Raw genomic sequence first — 17,292 nt, 5'->3', positions numbered from 1 at the left:
TCCCCATCTTTCTTCTCGGCCCCTTTTAAGTCTGGAAAGGCTGCACTAAGGTCTCCCCGGGGCTTCTCTCCTCCAGCTGAACCCCCCAACTCCCTCAGCCTGTCCTCCCAGCAGAGCCGTTCCAGCCTCGCATCATTTTTCTGGACACCGCGCCGTTTTTAATCACACTTCAACTTGACAGAAAATAGATTTGGGGGGGAAAAAAACCCCCAAGCCACCACCCGCGGGTTTCCCGTTGCAGGTTCCACACGCCGTGCCGCAGCCGGGGCCGCAGCGCCGCAGCCGGTCCCCGTGAAAGGGACGTTGGCGGGGGGGCGGCAGCACGAAGAGCGACGCTGCTCCCGCAGAGCGGCCCTTGGCCTCGCCAAACACGTCATTTTGAAGTTTTTCCACGAGGGAGGCACAGGGATCAAAATAACAACCTCAAAGTCTACAGGTGTCCCCATCGGCCAGAAAAAAAAAAAAAAAAAAGAAAAAAAATTAAACCAGCAGGTTTTTAGGAACCACAGGGTGGAGCTGGTATGGCCAGGCAGGACGCGTCCGCCGTGGGGAGTTTGGGATATTTTTCTATATCCTGGGTCCTGCCAACGAGGCGACGGCGCTGAGAACAGACCCGCTCTCAGAGCTCCCGTCCCCGGCAACGTCGGGTTGTGAAGGTGCAAACCCCTCCCAGCAGCACTAGCGGGAGGGACAGCAAATATTTTGGACAATTAAGGGCTCAGCACCCAGCAGGCTGAGCTCCACTTTCCCCAAAGGCACCTCGAACGGCCCTACTGCAGTTTCAGGCTGGACACTGAGCCAGTTTGAAGAGCTTCGTCTTAAACCTGCCCTCGAGCTTATTGTGTTCAGGTTATAAAGCTGGGAAGGGGAATTTGCAGCCTCTGACCCCACATCCCAGCAGCCCCAGGCGGGATCTGAACACCCCCCCACCAAAACCCTGCTCCCAAACCACGCCTAAACCTCCGCTCAACCTGGCTTTAGTCACAAACACAAAGCCCAGCCTCAGCCGCCTCCGGTGAGCGCAGAGCTTCCAAGGGCCACCAACCGAAAAAACCGTTCCAGAACTAACACTGTGATATTGACCGTATTCTTTGCATTCCTTAGGGAAAAGGTCTTCGAGATGAGAGAAGGGAAAATGACGTTTCCAGCCCCGGGCTTTTCCTTCTGCAGCTTCAGGGAATTAGGGGCTGGGGACACTACCCGGCTGGGACGTTCGGGAAGAAATGCCATTAGAAGGGCTTTTTCCTCTGAAAAATCATCACTTGGTGAAGTAGGAGGAGTATTTAGAATATAATTCAGATTAAATTCCCGGTTTCAGTTTAATCGAAAGGTAAAACTACCCTGGCAGGCTCCGGAGCCCCGCAGGAGAGGACAAAAGGCCTGACAGGCACCGCAATGAAACGATTACCAGTGGAGCTGGGGTGGGAACAGAGGAACGGCAGGACCCGCCAGCTCAGTGCGCCCAGGCCCCCTCCATCAAAAAATGAAAATCTGCCGCTTCTGGGCTCTTCTTTCAAGTGCGTGATTGAGCCCGAGCCACGGGCCGAGTCAGCGCAGAGACACAGCGCGAGTCAAACCGAAATAACGCTGTCAGGCCTGGACCGCTGTTTTACTTTGTCCACGTTCATTAAGCTTTTTAAAATCTGAAATATCATTTTCCGAAGCGGCAGACGACCAAGCCTTCGCTTACCTGAGTTACTTTGGTGTTTCCCACCTTGCCGGGTAACGAGCTTGGGCTTTGTAATTATTGAGATGCAGCCCCAAAAATAGACCCGTATGACATGAACAGTTCTCAGCTCATCCACGGCGCGCAGGGAGGGAAAGGAGACTCCAGACAAAGCGGCACGAGCTTTGTACAAAAACCATGTGTGTTTTTCTTTATTTCACAAAATCGGGTGGCTGCGTTGCAGGAATAAAACCGGCCCTATACATAGGATCAGATGAAAAAGTCAGCACGCGTATTATTTATACAGAAACACAACAGTGTCAAGAATTCAGGTACTCTGTAGGATCATCACTAGTACAGTAAAAAATAGTCTCCATCTGGATCCTTTATATTTGAAGCTGATCACACTAAAAACAACCTGAGGTTATTCTAAACTGGACTACGGTCTGAACCAGAAAATCCCATGCTCACCCCAAAGACCCTGGAGGGGAAGGTACCGCTGGGGATGAAGTTCCTGGGCGGGAGGCGGGCAGGTCGGGAGCATCTTCCGTGAGGCACCGGGGATGCCGGGAGCTCGCCCGTGGAAAAATCATTTGTGCGCGCGGGGAGGAACGAGGCTGCAGCCCAGACGTGGCTCCTCCGCGCTCCAACACCCTCGGGACCGGGAAATTGAACCCGCAACATCGATGAGTCGATCACCTGAGTGCTCTTCAAAGCAAAGTTTGGTTGGTTGTTTTACGGTACAAGTGGCTCTGGGAGTTCCAGGTTATTTGGGAGACGTCTCTCTGGCCAAGCCTTACACCACCACCTCGCCCTCGGTCGCTGAAAGCCGCCCCCTAACCTGTTCTGCAACCCCTCAGGATGAGCAAACAAGCAGTTTAGCGCTGGTGGCCGCACTCAAAGCTGTCCCTGTCCCCGTCCCCGTCCCCGTCCCTGCCCACCTCGCCTGCCCACAGGAGGTAGTTCTGGCATTCGCACCCCAACCATCCCCACCCAACCCCATCACTAGCACTTCTTCGCTATCTACTTTTTTTTTTTTTTTTATTTTGTTCATTTTAAAATAGTAAAAAGTATATGCTCCAAAAACAGGACTAAAAATCATGGTTTTATTCCTCAGTTGGCTACTGTACCAAACTACTCAGAGAGAAGGTTCGACTACCACCTTCGAAGGCAAAAGAAACGTAAAAACTGGAGCAAGAAAACTCCTACCATTGAGTGGTTTATTCCAATTGATTTGCTCCTGGCTTCATTCGCATGGGATCGATATTTTCTTTACTAAGCTAGCGAGGCAGCCCCGGGCCCCGGCTGCCGTCCCTAACGATCGGGGGTGTGTGACGAACACGGCCGGCATTCCCGCTGCACCAACGCCCTTATTTTCCTTCTCTGCTCAAAACACCAGTTCGGCGTCTGATCTTGACGCTTTGCTCTACCCAGAGACCCCAAAATGTTAAATTATACGTGGAGCGGGCATGTGCGACATCCTACAGCTCCACCTTAAAAACTTGGTGGTTTTTTTTTTTTTATGCTTTTCAGTAGAACCCAAAGCACAAAACACCAAGATGAAGGAAACCAGAGATGAGCGTGCTCAGAAAGAGAAGCAGAGCAAAGCGTCAAGGATTTTCCACCAGCAACGTGGAGGCACAAGCGGCACCCGGGACGTGACACCTTCCCCAGGGAACGCCGAGCGCGACGCGAGACGGGGGGAGACGCTGCGTGCGTGTGTGCTTGTGCTCGCCGGAGGGGAAAATAAACCAGGAGGTCACTGAGGAATTGGTTTTTGGTCACCACTGCGCTGCTGGAGAAGCTCCTTCTTCCTCGGCGGCTCAGGGGGCGGCGGAGGCCGGGGGGGCCGCGGCCGGAGGGGGGGTCAGCCCTTCTGCTGCCGGGGGCGGCTGCGCGGGAGGGGGATCTGCAAACAGAAAAACACAGTGAGCGGGACACCAGGAGGGGCCCAATGTCGCTACGCCACGGGCGACGCGGCCGTTCCACGGGAAAGCAGCAAGAACCGGCCTTGGAAACGGCTGCTCCATCTTTTAAATCTCCCCAGCTCCACGTGAAGCTCCACCGCACGTCTTATTGTGCTTTTCAGCCACCGCGTGGACTCCAAAAGAGGAAAAGAAAAATAATTTTTTTTTTTTTTTTTTTTACAGAAAGTACAACAATGCTGCAGCTCAGTAGCTGGCAAAGTTCACAGCGAGCAACTTTCTGAGGTGGAATTAGCATTTCTCATCTCCCAGCTCGGTGCTCGAGCCTTTAGATTACGGCTCCTTTCTATTTAAAATAGACAGAACAATACGCTTGATATAAACAGAGCTTGCACTTAAGCTTTGAACAGCGTATGTAGGTTAAAGTAGAGGAATCCACAGATGCAGCAAGTAGGAGGGAAGAAATGAAGGATACAAAAGGGCAGCTTTCATGCGCAGAGAGGAGATGTTAATGGAACATGACTGACTTGTTTAGTAGGGGAGGAAAAAAAAAGAAATTAAGATCAGGGAGGAGAGCGAGCAGGAATCCAACCTGACATGAGATATTCCCAGCGGCGGAGGCTCAGAAAAAGGGAAGGAAAATGAAGGAAAGCGCGAGCACCAGAAGGATACGGAGCAAAACTAAAATAGCGTCAGGATGGGGGATTTCACACTTGTGCTGGTGAACACCGGTGAGTTTGTGCTCCTCACAGCTCCCTGCAGCTGAAGCCAAAACAAGATGGTTTTTCCCAATTATTTTTTGGGAGAGGTACTACAAGCAATGGCAGCTCCTGCCCGTCCGGCGGCAGTTCTGCCAAATCGCGTTTTTGGGGAGCCCAGTGCTGCGCTGAGCGGAGCAGCAGCTTGTCCCAGGCTGCAAATCATCCAGAGACATTGAGTGAGCAGTTGGTGGCAGAGCGCCCTGCACCAGCCAGGCCACCTTTTCTTGTGCTTTCTGGATTTTCTTTTGGTTTCCGACCACATTCTCACATTCATCCAAGTAACGCCCACAAAGTGGCTACTGACTTCAGCTGCTTTTTATTTGGCCGCAATAAATCGACTTCATTTTCCGAGGTGCGGGTATTTGTACTATGCAAGGAACATACCCACCAAACCTTTTGCTTCTTCCTAATTAGAACTTCCTCTTTAATTTCACGTTTTCTGTAAGGTACTGTTGAACTGAATTATATTCTGACCTCCACTACTGGAGGATTTAGCGATAGTTAATTCCTGAACCTCTACTGTGCATTCTTCCAGCCTAAAGAGAGGTTTTTGATGATGACCACAGAGCCTTAGTGTCTTTATAAATAAAATAAGGGATGTTATAAATAAAATAAAGGACAATGGAGTACGTTGGGATGCCCAGAGGGGAGAGAAGCACTTAAAGCTTCAAGCACACCTCCGGCTGCCAACGTGCGCACATCCCGTCATTCCTGCAGCGGATCAAGAGGTTTCGACGACAACGACTTTTCCAGCGATGCCACAAGCGCCAGAAAAGCCACCCCAGGTACATTTGACGTGTTTTGAGCTGGAGATGCACTTACACATGCCGTTGGGAGCTGCCAGAGGAACGCGAGGTCCGATGAGGTTTCCTGCCATGGGGGACATGCCGGGCGGGGGGGCTCCGGCGGGATGGATGTTGGTCGGGACGTTCGGCATCATCCGGCCCGGCATGGGCTGTCCCGGCATCATCGAGCCCGGCCCTGGCATCTGACCTGCAAGGAGACACGATGGGGAGGCTCAGGAGAGATATGGAAGCGATTGGAAAAGAAAAACATCGGAGAAACAGAGTCCAGCAGTTCTCCGAGCGGTGAGAAAAGTCTGTGCACGAGAGTCAACCCCGGACACGCTCCCAGCACCAAACACCTTTTCATCCCCTCCAAGGCAGCACGTTCCCATCAGGAAGAATCGTAAGATTCAGAAAACTCACAATACAGAGACTCCCACCGTAAAAAGCCTTTTCATCCCCTCCAAGACAACACGTTCCCGTCAGGAAGAACTTGGGTCTCAAAAACACCAGAACAAGAGGCAAGTGGAAGGTTGGACTCGAAGCCAAACCCCACATTTGGAGTGAATCTCTGCTAAAATGACATTTGGTACAATCTAAATGGAGGCACGGGAAACAAACTGTGCTAGAATAATAACGTACCAAAGTCGTAGCACTTGATGAAAAAGAGCAACCACAAAGCCTGCTGGATTAATTTAACGGGATAACTGAAATCGTACAGTTACAAATTCAGAGAAAGCATGCACTGAAAAATTCAGAGATTCCCACCATAAAAAGGCCCATTCTGGTGCGAGGAGGGTTCCGATACATCTTCCTCACATACCAGCTCTCTAAGAGACCTTCACGTTTCAGCTGCATAAAGGAACCATTAGAATTGCCCAGCTTCGGACACCTACAACTCGTTGATTGATGCTTTAAAAATCTCATTTGGGGAGATTATTTTGCATAATCCAATTACGTTTACTTTCACACACTTACACAAACGTACAGTGTTTTAGTGAGCAAAGCAGCTGTTAGGCACGGATTGTAAAGGGTTCCTTCGGAAGAGCTCATTCCAGCCCAAAGCCCAGGCAATTATGTGAAATAAAGTGCGACGACAGAGCCCTCAAACAACAAAAAAAAGCTCTGAAGATACAAGAAAAGCGCCACAGCCACACCAGTGGTTAAAATGAAGAAAGTGGGAGCTTGAGACCAAGTCAATACTTGGCACAAAAACTGTTAACTCGTGCTTAAGTTGAGCTTTGGAACAAGAGCTTTGAGTAATGTTGTATTGATCACAGAATCTTCCAGAAGATGCTCATCTTGGGTATCTTGGCAGCTTCTCTAGCCCTTGGTTGCTGGTTTCTGCCTGGATTTCCATGGTGCTTTGGACCAATAACCTGCTCTTTGGGAAAGACAGGCTGTTCTTGCAAAAAGGCAGATGACAGTGTGAAGGAGTATTTGCTTCTGAAACTGGAGCTACTGGCAGTCCCAGCGCACAAGAACCCGACGCAGCACAGCCCACCGCTCCTGGAGATCTGCGGCAGAGACGCTCAACCACCTGAAATGCACAGGGATCCTGACGCATTGGATCATGCAAACGTAACGCTGGAGCTCCGGGTCACGCAAGGCAGAGTTCCCGGTGCCAGCGTGGGTCGCGGGAGCAGCAACGCCTGCAAGCTGCGGGTAGGAAGCTCTACAGAAACTATTGGATTTCTCAAACATCTACAAAGGAAAATAATTCTGTACATGTATCCCTGGACACACTCCATCGCCCATCGGCGACCGTGGCATTTCCATCACGACAAATTAAAGAGCAGCAGTGGCGGCCAACCAGAAAAGCTGTGTACATCTGAGCTTCTCATCCTCTCTTCCAGTCCCATTATTAACAACTATGTACAGGACATTTCCTAAAATTACGTGACACGCCTTTGTGGGTGACTCACAGTGACCGAGTCCCACACACAACATGATGTGCAGTGTCTGGTTTCCCATTTGTAGGCAAGCTGAGCGCAGTTTCTCAGTATGGCCCGTGTATTCCCCTCCTCTGCAGCAAGGTGTTACCTCCATCACGGAGTAACCCGGGTGGGAAGGGACCTCAGAGGGTCTCTGGTCCAGCCTCCTCTCAAAGCTGGGTCAGCTCTGAGGTTGGACCAGGTTGCTCAAGGCTTTGTCAAGACCTGACTGATCTCTAAAAGCACCAGGAACGGAGAGCACAGCACCCGCCTCAGTGCCTGACCTCCTCATCGCCAGGAAAAGCCTCTCACGTGCCAGTTTCTCTCTCGCACATCTCTGAACAGTCTGTGTTCTTGATGACCTCCTCATAGGTGCTGTAGGGTAGAGGCAGGTCACACAATCACCGATGGCTGGGGTGCAGGACCCCTGCAGATCCCCCAGCCCCCCTGCTCGCGCAGGGTCCCCAGAGCAGATCACACAGGTCGGTCCAGGGGGTTTGAATGTCTCAGAGAAGGAGACTCCACACCCGCTCTGGGCAGCCTGCTCCAGGCTCTGGCACCTCCCAGCAAAGAAGTTTCTCCTCGTGTTCAGATGGACCCTCCTGTGTTTCAGTCTGTGCCCGCTGCCCCTCACCCTGGCGTTGGGCACCACTGAACAGAGTCTGGTCCGTCCTCGGACACCCACCCTGAGATATTGAGCCCATTGATCAGATCCCTCTCAGCTGCTCTTCTCCAGCTGAACAGCCCCAGCTCTCTCAGTGTCTCCTCATCACAAAGATGCTCCAGGCCCCTCAGCATCTTTGTGTCCCTCCCTGGACTCTCTCCAGTAATTCCTCGTCCTTCTTAAACTGGGGAGCCCAGAACTGGACCCAGAACTGGTTGAATTCCACAAAGCTTCCGTCAGCCCGTTCCTCCAGCCTCCGGCACAACAGCCCTGCCCTCCAGCGCATCGACAGATAACAGGATCATAGAACATCCTGAGCTGCAAGGGATCCACCCGGATCATCGAGTCCAACTCCCGCCCCTGCACAGGACAAGCCCCAAATTCACACCATGTGTCTGAGGACGTTGTCCAGTCTGTTCTTGAACAGCGATTCTGTGATTCTAACAGGAGCGCAGCAGGGAGGGGAGACAGGAGCAGCTGCGGGGTGTCCTGCAGCGCTGCCCACGTGCAGACCAGCCTGGGCACACGCGGCCTCAGCCCCATCCACTCCGGAGGGCACAAGGGCAGCGGGTCAAGCTCCAGATGTTGGGATTCCACCTGATTTTACAGGAGATAGATGTGGGAGCTTCTGCCATGCCCCACGCTTGGTGACGACCTGTGGCGCTACACTCACAGCAGCTTGAATTGCAGTGGCTGGAAGTTCTGGGTGAAATACTAAAAAAAAAAAAAATACATGAAAACCCCTGTATCACCAGCAATCTCAGTCGACACAGAAGAGGGGGCTGATCCAAGCGCTTCAGTAACCAATACCCAACAAGCCTCTTCACTTAACAAAATGTCCTGACAACTTAATCATTTTGGTTGGAAAAGCCCCTCAAGCTCATGGAGTCCAACCATAACCCAGCCCTGGCACTGCCCCATGTCCTGAGAACCTCATGTCCGTCTGTCCAACCCCTCCAGGGATGGTGACTCCAGCACTGCCCTGGGCAGCCTGTTCCAATGCCCCACAGCCCTTTGGGGAAGAAATTGTTCCCAGATCCAACCTCAACCTCCCCTGGCGCAACCCGAGGCCGTTTCCTCTCGTCCCGGTGCTTGTTCCTTGGGAGAAGAGACCAAACATCAAAGTAGTTACTTTCCAGGAAAAATAGATATTCTCCTGCTCCATTTACCTGTGTAAGACGTCCTCCAAGAACAGCCTGTATCTTCAGCAGCTGCTTTTGCAAATATAATCTATTCCTTAGAGCCCAGAACAGAAGAACACTGCGGGTTGGTTTTGGTTCACAGGGAAAGGAGAATTTGAGCTTCTGCCTTACCGCATGGAGAGGCTGCCTATCTCCGGTCAGTTTGAAGTTTTCTAGGGCACTCAGAAAATGGTATTTAATAGAGAAGCGGACTCAGCGTAAAGAGCAAGGTGTCCAACTGATGTTCTCATCAGGGTGTGTGGGACAGAGTCTGCGCAGGGGGCGGGATGATGGCTCACTGCACATCTAAGATCAGAAGCAGTGCAGGAAAAGCGACCGGGCAGCCTTTATGTCCTTGAATGCAGAATTAAAAGGTGGCCGTTGACATTCTCAGGCTGTGTGTTTAAAAGCCCGTTTTCACAGTTTTCTGTCACACCAACACAAACGTGCGGAGGGTGGGGGTATCGGTGGCTGCTCCAAACAGCCCCTGAGCACCGAGCATTGAAACACCCGCAGAGGGCGACCGCCCAGGCTCGATCTGCGTCGACCCCGTTTCTTAGAGAATTCACAAAGAATCTGCAGTCGGATCAAAGCCAAAACGAGAAACTGGAGACAAAACATGGCCCAAAGACCTAGAGAACTTGGTAGCAAAAAGAGAAGATATTCACAGCTACTAGGGATGTTATTCACTGGCAAAACTAAGGTTGATTGAGGAATAAAAATGTAAAACGTGGAGCACAGCTGTGTTTCAGAAGGCCAGGAACACTGGGAAGCGAGACACCTCTGGCCTGGGAGCTGCCGCTTGACAGGGGCCTCGACTTCTCCAACCTCGGATTATGTTTTATATTAAATATCAACCATTAAACAGAAATTAAACGATAAAATGTCGTTTCTTTGTAAATTCAAAGCACGTCATCAAATCTGGTAGCGATGCTCCTTGGGAAGCGCCCTCCAACCTGGCCCAAGGAATCTGTGCAGCATTTTTCCTCCTTTAATCTTGGAGATTTAAAAATAAATGGGACCGCAGCTTTTCTGAAGACACCCAGAAGCTGAGAAGCTCCTCAGTGTTTGAGTACAGGGTTAGTTGTCCGGTTTTTTTTGGCCTTCGTGACATGATATGTATAAATTTCATCTCAGAAGTAGCTTAAGGTACTGGCAGAGGAACAATCCTACTGCACCCCAGGACTCCAAAGTGCTGCAGCTGAGCAGTGATCAAGCAATACCCAAACTGAGGTTAAGCAAGGAGAAACTGTTACTACCACCATGGCAAAAAAATGAAGTCCTGTTTCTCCAGAGAGCATACGTTTTGTTCATTTTTCAAGAGATATTGCTTCAAGACAGTGGCTCAAGCATAAAATGCGGAAGCGTGACCTACATAAGGGGAGAGCTTAAAAACAGCAGACGCAGGAAGAGATAAAGTCAAAAGGTTCAATAAAATGAGATTTAGCAGACTAAAAAAAAAAATCCTTTACACGTTGGAGATCGTAGCATTTTCTAATGCGTGCTCTGAAGCATCCTGCCATTAGCAAGCTGCCAAGTGTGGATTCACGTTACGCTGAAATGGATGAGGAACAATTTTTAAAGGATCTCCAAGGTATTTATCTTTATTAAATAAGCCTCTATCTTTATTAAATAAGCCTCTACCTCTATTAAATCAGCCACTCGAGGGGCACTGGAGCGGTAAACAGTTTTAGTATTTTCGTTTCGCTGCAGCGGCCGACGGGGCACGATGCATGAAGCCTGGAGCCGATTCAAATCCTCCCGTGCACCCTCTCCCTGTTTACAATTCCGAGAGGAAAATCCGCAACCGCGGCCAGCGCTACGTGCAGGGAGTCCCTCGTTTGGCGGCCGGGATTTCGGAGAGAGGAAGAACAGGGTGCGCTCCAACCTTCCTCCCATCCCCGTGGGGCACGTGCATTGCTGGAATCTCCCCCTCCTACGACTGTGTCAGTGGTTTCCCATTTTTGATCGGGGAACGGCAGAGAACCGCTCAGCAGCTCTGCCAGACGCGCTCCTTCCCACCGGGACGCTTTGCGGAAAACCCAGAAATCCGTATTTCTACCCAACCTCCCAGACACGTCCTTTCCTTCGGCACGTCCTCTCCACACGCGCACCGCAGCGGACGATCCCGCCGCCCGGAACTGTGAATAATTAACCGCAACAACTCATCGAGCGTCACGTCTCGGGGGAGAGGCAGAATTTCCGCTTCGCTTGCGTTATCGCGTTGCCGTTGCGATTCGCCCGGCGCTGGAGCACATCGAGGGGCACCGACATCCACGACACCTCCCGGCTGAGCACTCACCTTGATTTTTCTACACTAAACCACGTACGATGGGAAACACTTTGTCGAGAAGCCGCTTTGCGTGTCACGCCAGCAAGGACAACCCTTCTGTAACCTTCAAATATTCACGTAGCTTCAATAACAGGTTCTTGCGAGGAGTCAGGAGCTGCTCGTGCTGACTGGAGAAGCTCTGCAGATGTTCAGACAACAGTCAAGTGCAAGTCACTACAACCTCATCCCCTCTCCTGTGGTTGACTCTTATTTCCTATTCTCGCCCCATAACGGCTCAGGTTTTCATTCAGAGCACAGCCACCGTGGCTTTGATTTGTCCGTATCACCAGCCACCGTAACACGTTGCAAACCCACAACTACCCGGTACGACAGCACCGCGGGCGAGCGCTGCAAACCCATTCAGCACCTCTGTGAATCTGCTTTGCTTCCATCCGGCTGCTCCCTGCGCGTCTCCTGCCAGCGAGCTCCACGAGCCGTGGGTGAAAAGAAAGCCCTGACAGCTCTCAGAAAATATTCACCAAAAGGAAGCAAACTCAAAATCCTCGTCTGTACCAAAAAACCTCCAGAATCGCAACCAGTGGAACAGGAAAGTAAACAGCATCCAGTAGCTCAATTTAAAACCACAACTTTTAAATAATGAAATGCACAAACTTACTTGAAAATCCACCAGCCCAAAATGACTTACGAAGCTTTTTTTTTTTTAATATTTCAACCATCGTCAGAAAATTATGCAAAATATATTGAGGGAAAAAGGTTATTAAAGTTGCTCATCCAGCTGTAGTGGAAAGTGTATCTGTACCTCCTTACTCCAATTCTGCTTTGGGTCAGAAATTATCAACTAGCCGAAAATCCCCCCTGAAGGGAAGACTTAATTAATGACAGCGATTAATACATATCTCTCTCTCTTCCTCTAAGAGCTTCAAGAAGTTTCTCATATTACACACCACAAGTATCACTGGTACCAGGCACTTCTCATCATTTCCCAAATAACCAGAACCGTGCACAGAGAAATCAATAATGTGCTTCAAATGACACAACCAGCAGCAAGGCTGGTAACACAGGATGAAATTGGGAGTTTTATTTCCCATTATGATGACAAGGTACAGCTTTTCACAGCGAAATTGGAAGCCGATTTTCTTTTTCTGTCTTAAAAGTCTTCATTCCAGGGGAAGGGAGAGAACAAAACAAGCTCAGTCAAAATGAAGTTGTAAAAGAGGTGGGGAAGGAACTAGTAATGGGACTTGTCTGAAATCAGTGCCTGAAAACAGCAATGTAATTCTGGGCATCGAGGTGAGATGTTCGCCAGATGTGTCCATCCTGATCCTCGCTGCAGATGTTTGCCAGATGTGTCCACGCTGACATCTAATCCAAAGAACGTTCTTCTAGAAAGAGCTTTACCATTAACTTCTAGTTAAGAGATCTGGCCTAACAGCTTCTGAATCCAGAAAAGCCGTAAGCAGGATTTTGCATTTTTTTCTTCCATTTACAAATGCCCTTTCAGATCCTTTCATCACGCCGTTTCCTACCATCTCTTCAGCTTCCATCAATCACTTTAAAGACATCTGACTTAGCATTTTCTTCACGGTCTACTGAACCAACAGTTACACTTTTAGTCACTATTAAGGTCAGAAACCTGTTTGAAAACATCAGTGAGAACCAAGGTAAAGTCTGGAGTTAAAACCACGCAGCTGAAGAGGAAATTGCAAAGGTATTTCCACCCCGGCCTCCCCGGGGCTGTGCTTTGGAAGGTTTCCCACTGGTGCTTCTCAGTTACCGCTCAGGGGTTGGGGATTTTTCTCCGCGGCAAAGCGAGCGGGTCAGTTCTTCCCGCAGCGCTGTCAGACGGCCCAGCAGGCAGCGACTTCTCCGTGCCCAAAAACCTCTTTATACCTGAATGCAGAACGATGCCGTGGTGTTCATCGCTGAGGTTGCTTGAAATTTGGCCACCTCGGGGGCCGCAGGTTGTTATTGGAGAGAAGCCGAGGGCTCTGGTAAGGAAAATATTCCTTATGAAAGCATGTCTGAATCCCGAGCTTCATCTACAGGACTTAGAGCAGCAAAAAAAAGAGATTTCTGATTTCTTCCACGAGTGTCTCAGCCCCTTCTAGCAGCGATTACATTACCTCTGTCACGTGAAATTCATCTACCCACACCCTCCAAATTTTGGCATCTCCAAGAGTCCAAGAGACTCATGTGCAGTTTTGCAGCGAAGGACCTTATGACACAGATGCGTGGACAGTAAAGTGAAGTGCACCAGTTTGTTTAAAAGGTTCCTAAATTAGTAACTGAGCAGCAAAAATTGCTGCTGTTCTATGTATGTAAAGGTCTGTCATAAAAATATTGGTCTATTAAAGCTCCAAGACTTACAAGTCCAAGAAATACACCCCAATTGCCCTAAAAATGTGAACATAAGGAAAATACGTAGGATGCAACAGAATTTCTGTAGGATTTATCGCAGATTCAACATGATGTGATACGGGATTATTGTTTAATGTATATAACACGGTGTGTGCGCACAGAAAGCACAACTGCTTCAGCACGTCAGTGAGATTCCTGGAGACGGAGGAATTTCCAGCAGAGGTTCCCCTGTGACGTGTACGGATCTGTCACGGGGAGTCAAACTCTGGGCAGAAACAGAGAATCAGGTCGATTTGTGAGTCGCTGTCTCTGGAGACTGAAGGATCCCTCGGTTGCTGTATCCACACACCCCAGGGCTGGCTCCGAGTTTAAGTGTGGAATTCAAGGAAACAGAACTTTTCCGTTTTCTTTCCTCGCCCTCAAGTTATACAAAACTCCACCGTGAAGCCGACCAGCCTTTCTAACAACCTTCCACTGCAAAGCCGGAGGAAAAGAGACTATTTTGCTTTCTAGGCAAGACAAGTTGCGACGTGGTAGGAGAAGCAAGGAGGTTTGTCTGTAAACTCTCAAAGGGCCTCCAAATTCTCACCTTCACAAAAATATCAAACCAGTAAAGTGCTGGGCTGGGTAGACACAGGATTTCAGTCCCGGATCCGTGTGGGATGTGGCAGCACCAGGCGCTTCACCGCTGCGGGAACCAGAAGCGCTGAGCGTCATCCGTCAGCCCATCGCCCCCTAACGGGAGGGGTGGCAGTGGTGGAAAAGTCAATCTATTGACTAATTTTAATTGAATCTGAAAAAGAGATGTCCTGACTAATTAACACAGCGCCACGCTCCCCGCAATACACACCGCGAGGGATCACCCGGGACACAGGGCCTGGCTGATTACGGTGGGGGTGAAGTAATAAGGTATTATGTGAAGCAAGGATGTGAATATATTAGAAATGAAGTTCTATTAGTCCCCTAGTGAATACGACAATGCATTTAATCTTGTTACGTTTTCAGTCTCAATAGCAGCTTGTAAGTAAGAGCTAGTCTAATGATATGCAATGATTCCCTCCTTTAATCCATTTTCAATTTGCCATTTTTCCATTTCACAGAACGTTTCTTCATCCCGCTGCTAAGCGCATCCACCCGAGCCGTCAATACCGCGCACAACAGACAAATCGAGCTGCAGCATTATTTGAATCTAAATAACAGACCATATTTTATCACTCTCACAACTCAATTTCTGCAAAAACCAAAACAGTTCCCAAAACCGCACCAGCATTTTTGGTCCACAAGAGCACACCGAAGCCAGGAACACCCTGACTCCTCCCTTAAAGCCATAATTGGCTTAAGCACCCAGGTCCTGAGATGTCCAACTCTCACCTTCCTCTCCAACCAGCGTTACCGTGCGTGTTGACTGAATCCAGATTTCACGCAGCTGGATTAATGCTTCGCAGTTTCACGCTCACCTGTAAACCCTGTTGGTTCACTGTGTGTTTCTGCTCTTTTCCAAACCACACACTCAACACAGGCCTTTTCCCAAGACGAAAACTCAACCTCCTGCAGCCTTTCTTGTTGCCACATCCTATTTTTGATTACAACACCTCAAACTTTTCACCTTCTTCAGCAACAGCCTATACAAGACCTTCTGAAATATTTTTGGCTAATAACTGATCAGGTTTTTGGTCCCACAGATGACGACTGACAGAAGTTTTCCTCCTTTGCTGCAGTCTAATCAGACAATCCACTACGCGCCAACAGGTGCTATTCTATTTTAAACTATCATTTCAACAACATTTAGCAAGCATAGAAAAGCCTTCATTCCCGTAAGCATCTTCGCAGCAAAAATACAGTATTTGGTAGTTCCAATCCCTTTTAACAGTCAAACGGTTTCAAAGTAAGACTGCAAATACCGTTAGCAACTCAGTTATTTAACAGCAGGGCTGTCAGTTTTGCCATTAAGCACAAATAGTTGTTTTGAATCAATGGCAGTAATATTTTTTCATGCCCGGTGGACATTGCCCCTCCTGAGGCGGTCGCATCACCACCTCGTTTCTCCATCCTTGGGTACCAGGAATATCTCCGCCCTTGGACATACCCAAAGCTCAAGAATCCCCGAGCAGGAGGTTGGACGGGGACTTTTAGGTGACCCTTCTGCCCAAGGCGGTTCTGTGATGCTCATGGGGTGTCAAACCCAACCGAAGGGCAGAGGCCAGAAAGCAAAGCCCTGTGTGGGGCACGGGGGGTGCTAGAATCTTCTGCTCCTTTCCCCTAAGTGTTCTTATACAGTTAGGGGGGTCATGAACTGGAGAATTTGAGGGAATGATTGTTTTTGAAGGAGCAGAAATCACTGGGCATTTAAAAAAAGCCTAAGGAAATACAAACAAGCTAAAAAAAATTTGGAAATTATACGTAGTGGCAGCTCCATGTTTTACTTTAGAGCTTGGCGTGACTATCTCCGAGGTTGGAGACTTCGCTGGGCAATCTGCTCCAGGGTTTGATGACCCTCACAGGGAAACAGAAATTTTCCTGTGTCTAGATGGAATTTCACGTGTTTTCATTTGCCCCCGCCCCGTCACTGGGTGCTACTGAGAAGAATCTGGCTCTTTTATTCCCCCCTTTTTGGGTATGCATACACACTGCTAGGAAACCTCCTCCTTAAACTCCACCTGCGCATCTGGCACAGGGGCAAAAGCGATAAAACGAAGCTGCAGTACGAGCAGAGCTCATCCTTCCAGCAAATCGTGTTTCTGGTTTATAAGCAGCACCGTTATAAACCGCCACGTGTCCCAGACGGTCCATCGCGCCTCGTGCCGCTTTACCTGGCAGCATCTCTCCCTCTGGTTTCGGCGTCACGATGAACGCGAAGGGATTTTGTCCCTCCGGCTCTTACCTGGCTGCGGCGGGTGAGGCGGCGGCATCTGATGGTGCATCATGGGGTACGGGGGCGGCTGCTGGTGGGGCAGCAACCCTGGATGTGCCGCTGTCCCCAGGGGGTTCAGCCCGGGCCCCCCCGAGTGCTGGTGGGGCTGCTGGGGGTTCTGGCTGTGCTGCTGCTCCATTTGCTGCCGAGCCCTTAATTCGGCGTATTTCAGCTGCTCCATGTGGAAATTCTGGCGTTCCGTCAGCAACTGCTGCCTCTGCTGCTCCAGCTACGTCAAAAATAGGCAAAGTAAAGAAAATATTAAAGAACTACACATTTAAAACGTGTTTCTGCAAATCAAACACCTATCCTATTGCCACACATCTGTCTGATTTGCAGCAGGTTTTGGTAACGGGTCCAGACCATTTTCCAGCTGGAACAGATGAACTCACCTTGTCTTGTCCTAAAGAATCTCTCAGTAATACAGCTAACACGCTACTCAGTAATTACTGTGCAGAACATCCAGCCTTAACGCAATCCTAGAAGAAACTTCATGTTTTTCTGTCAATCTTCTGCACGTTGGAATGAGGGGAACAGGAAACTAAAGGGATTTTCTAGGGAAAAATCGAAGCAGAATGTGTGCGTAATAGCAGGGGCTCAGTGATTACACACGAGATCCTGCTCCGTACCTTTATTTTTAAGTCTAAGACCTGGACATCATGATATCCAGACAGCAATGATTTGCACTATTAAGAAGTGTATTATTAAAAAAAACAACCACCCTCAAGTAATTTATACCATTTAACATAGAATAGGTGCTTTTTTAAATTATGAAGGCATGTAGAGAGTGAGCGAGCCCAACATGAAAAGCCAA

At 49.4% G+C, this 17,292-nt stretch overlaps 1 protein-coding gene across 1 annotated transcript in view; it reads right to left on the bottom strand.

Moving 5' to 3' along the window:
* Positions 1-1,850: 1,850 nt before the first annotated feature.
* SMARCC1 (SWI/SNF related, matrix associated, actin dependent regulator of chromatin subfamily c member 1) overlaps positions 1,851-17,292 on the bottom strand; it is an 81,709-nt gene continuing 66,267 nt past the window's right edge. The window contains exons 26-28 of the mRNA XM_065628147.1: positions 16,449-16,707; positions 5,175-5,345; positions 1,851-3,575 (exon numbers count right to left, since the gene is read on the bottom strand). Coding sequence (XP_065484219.1) covers positions 3,490-3,575; positions 5,175-5,345; positions 16,449-16,707 — 516 coding nt within the window. The 3' untranslated portion in view covers positions 1,851-3,489. The remainder of the gene's footprint in view (positions 3,576-5,174; positions 5,346-16,448; positions 16,708-17,292) is intronic.

This window comes from Caloenas nicobarica, chromosome 2, assembly GCF_036013445.1.
Source record: "Caloenas nicobarica isolate bCalNic1 chromosome 2, bCalNic1.hap1, whole genome shotgun sequence".
Taxonomy (NCBI): Eukaryota; Metazoa; Chordata; class Aves; order Columbiformes; family Columbidae; genus Caloenas; species Caloenas nicobarica.
The sequence above is the reverse complement of the archived record's forward strand: the minus strand, read 5'-3'. Positions and strand labels throughout refer to the sequence as shown.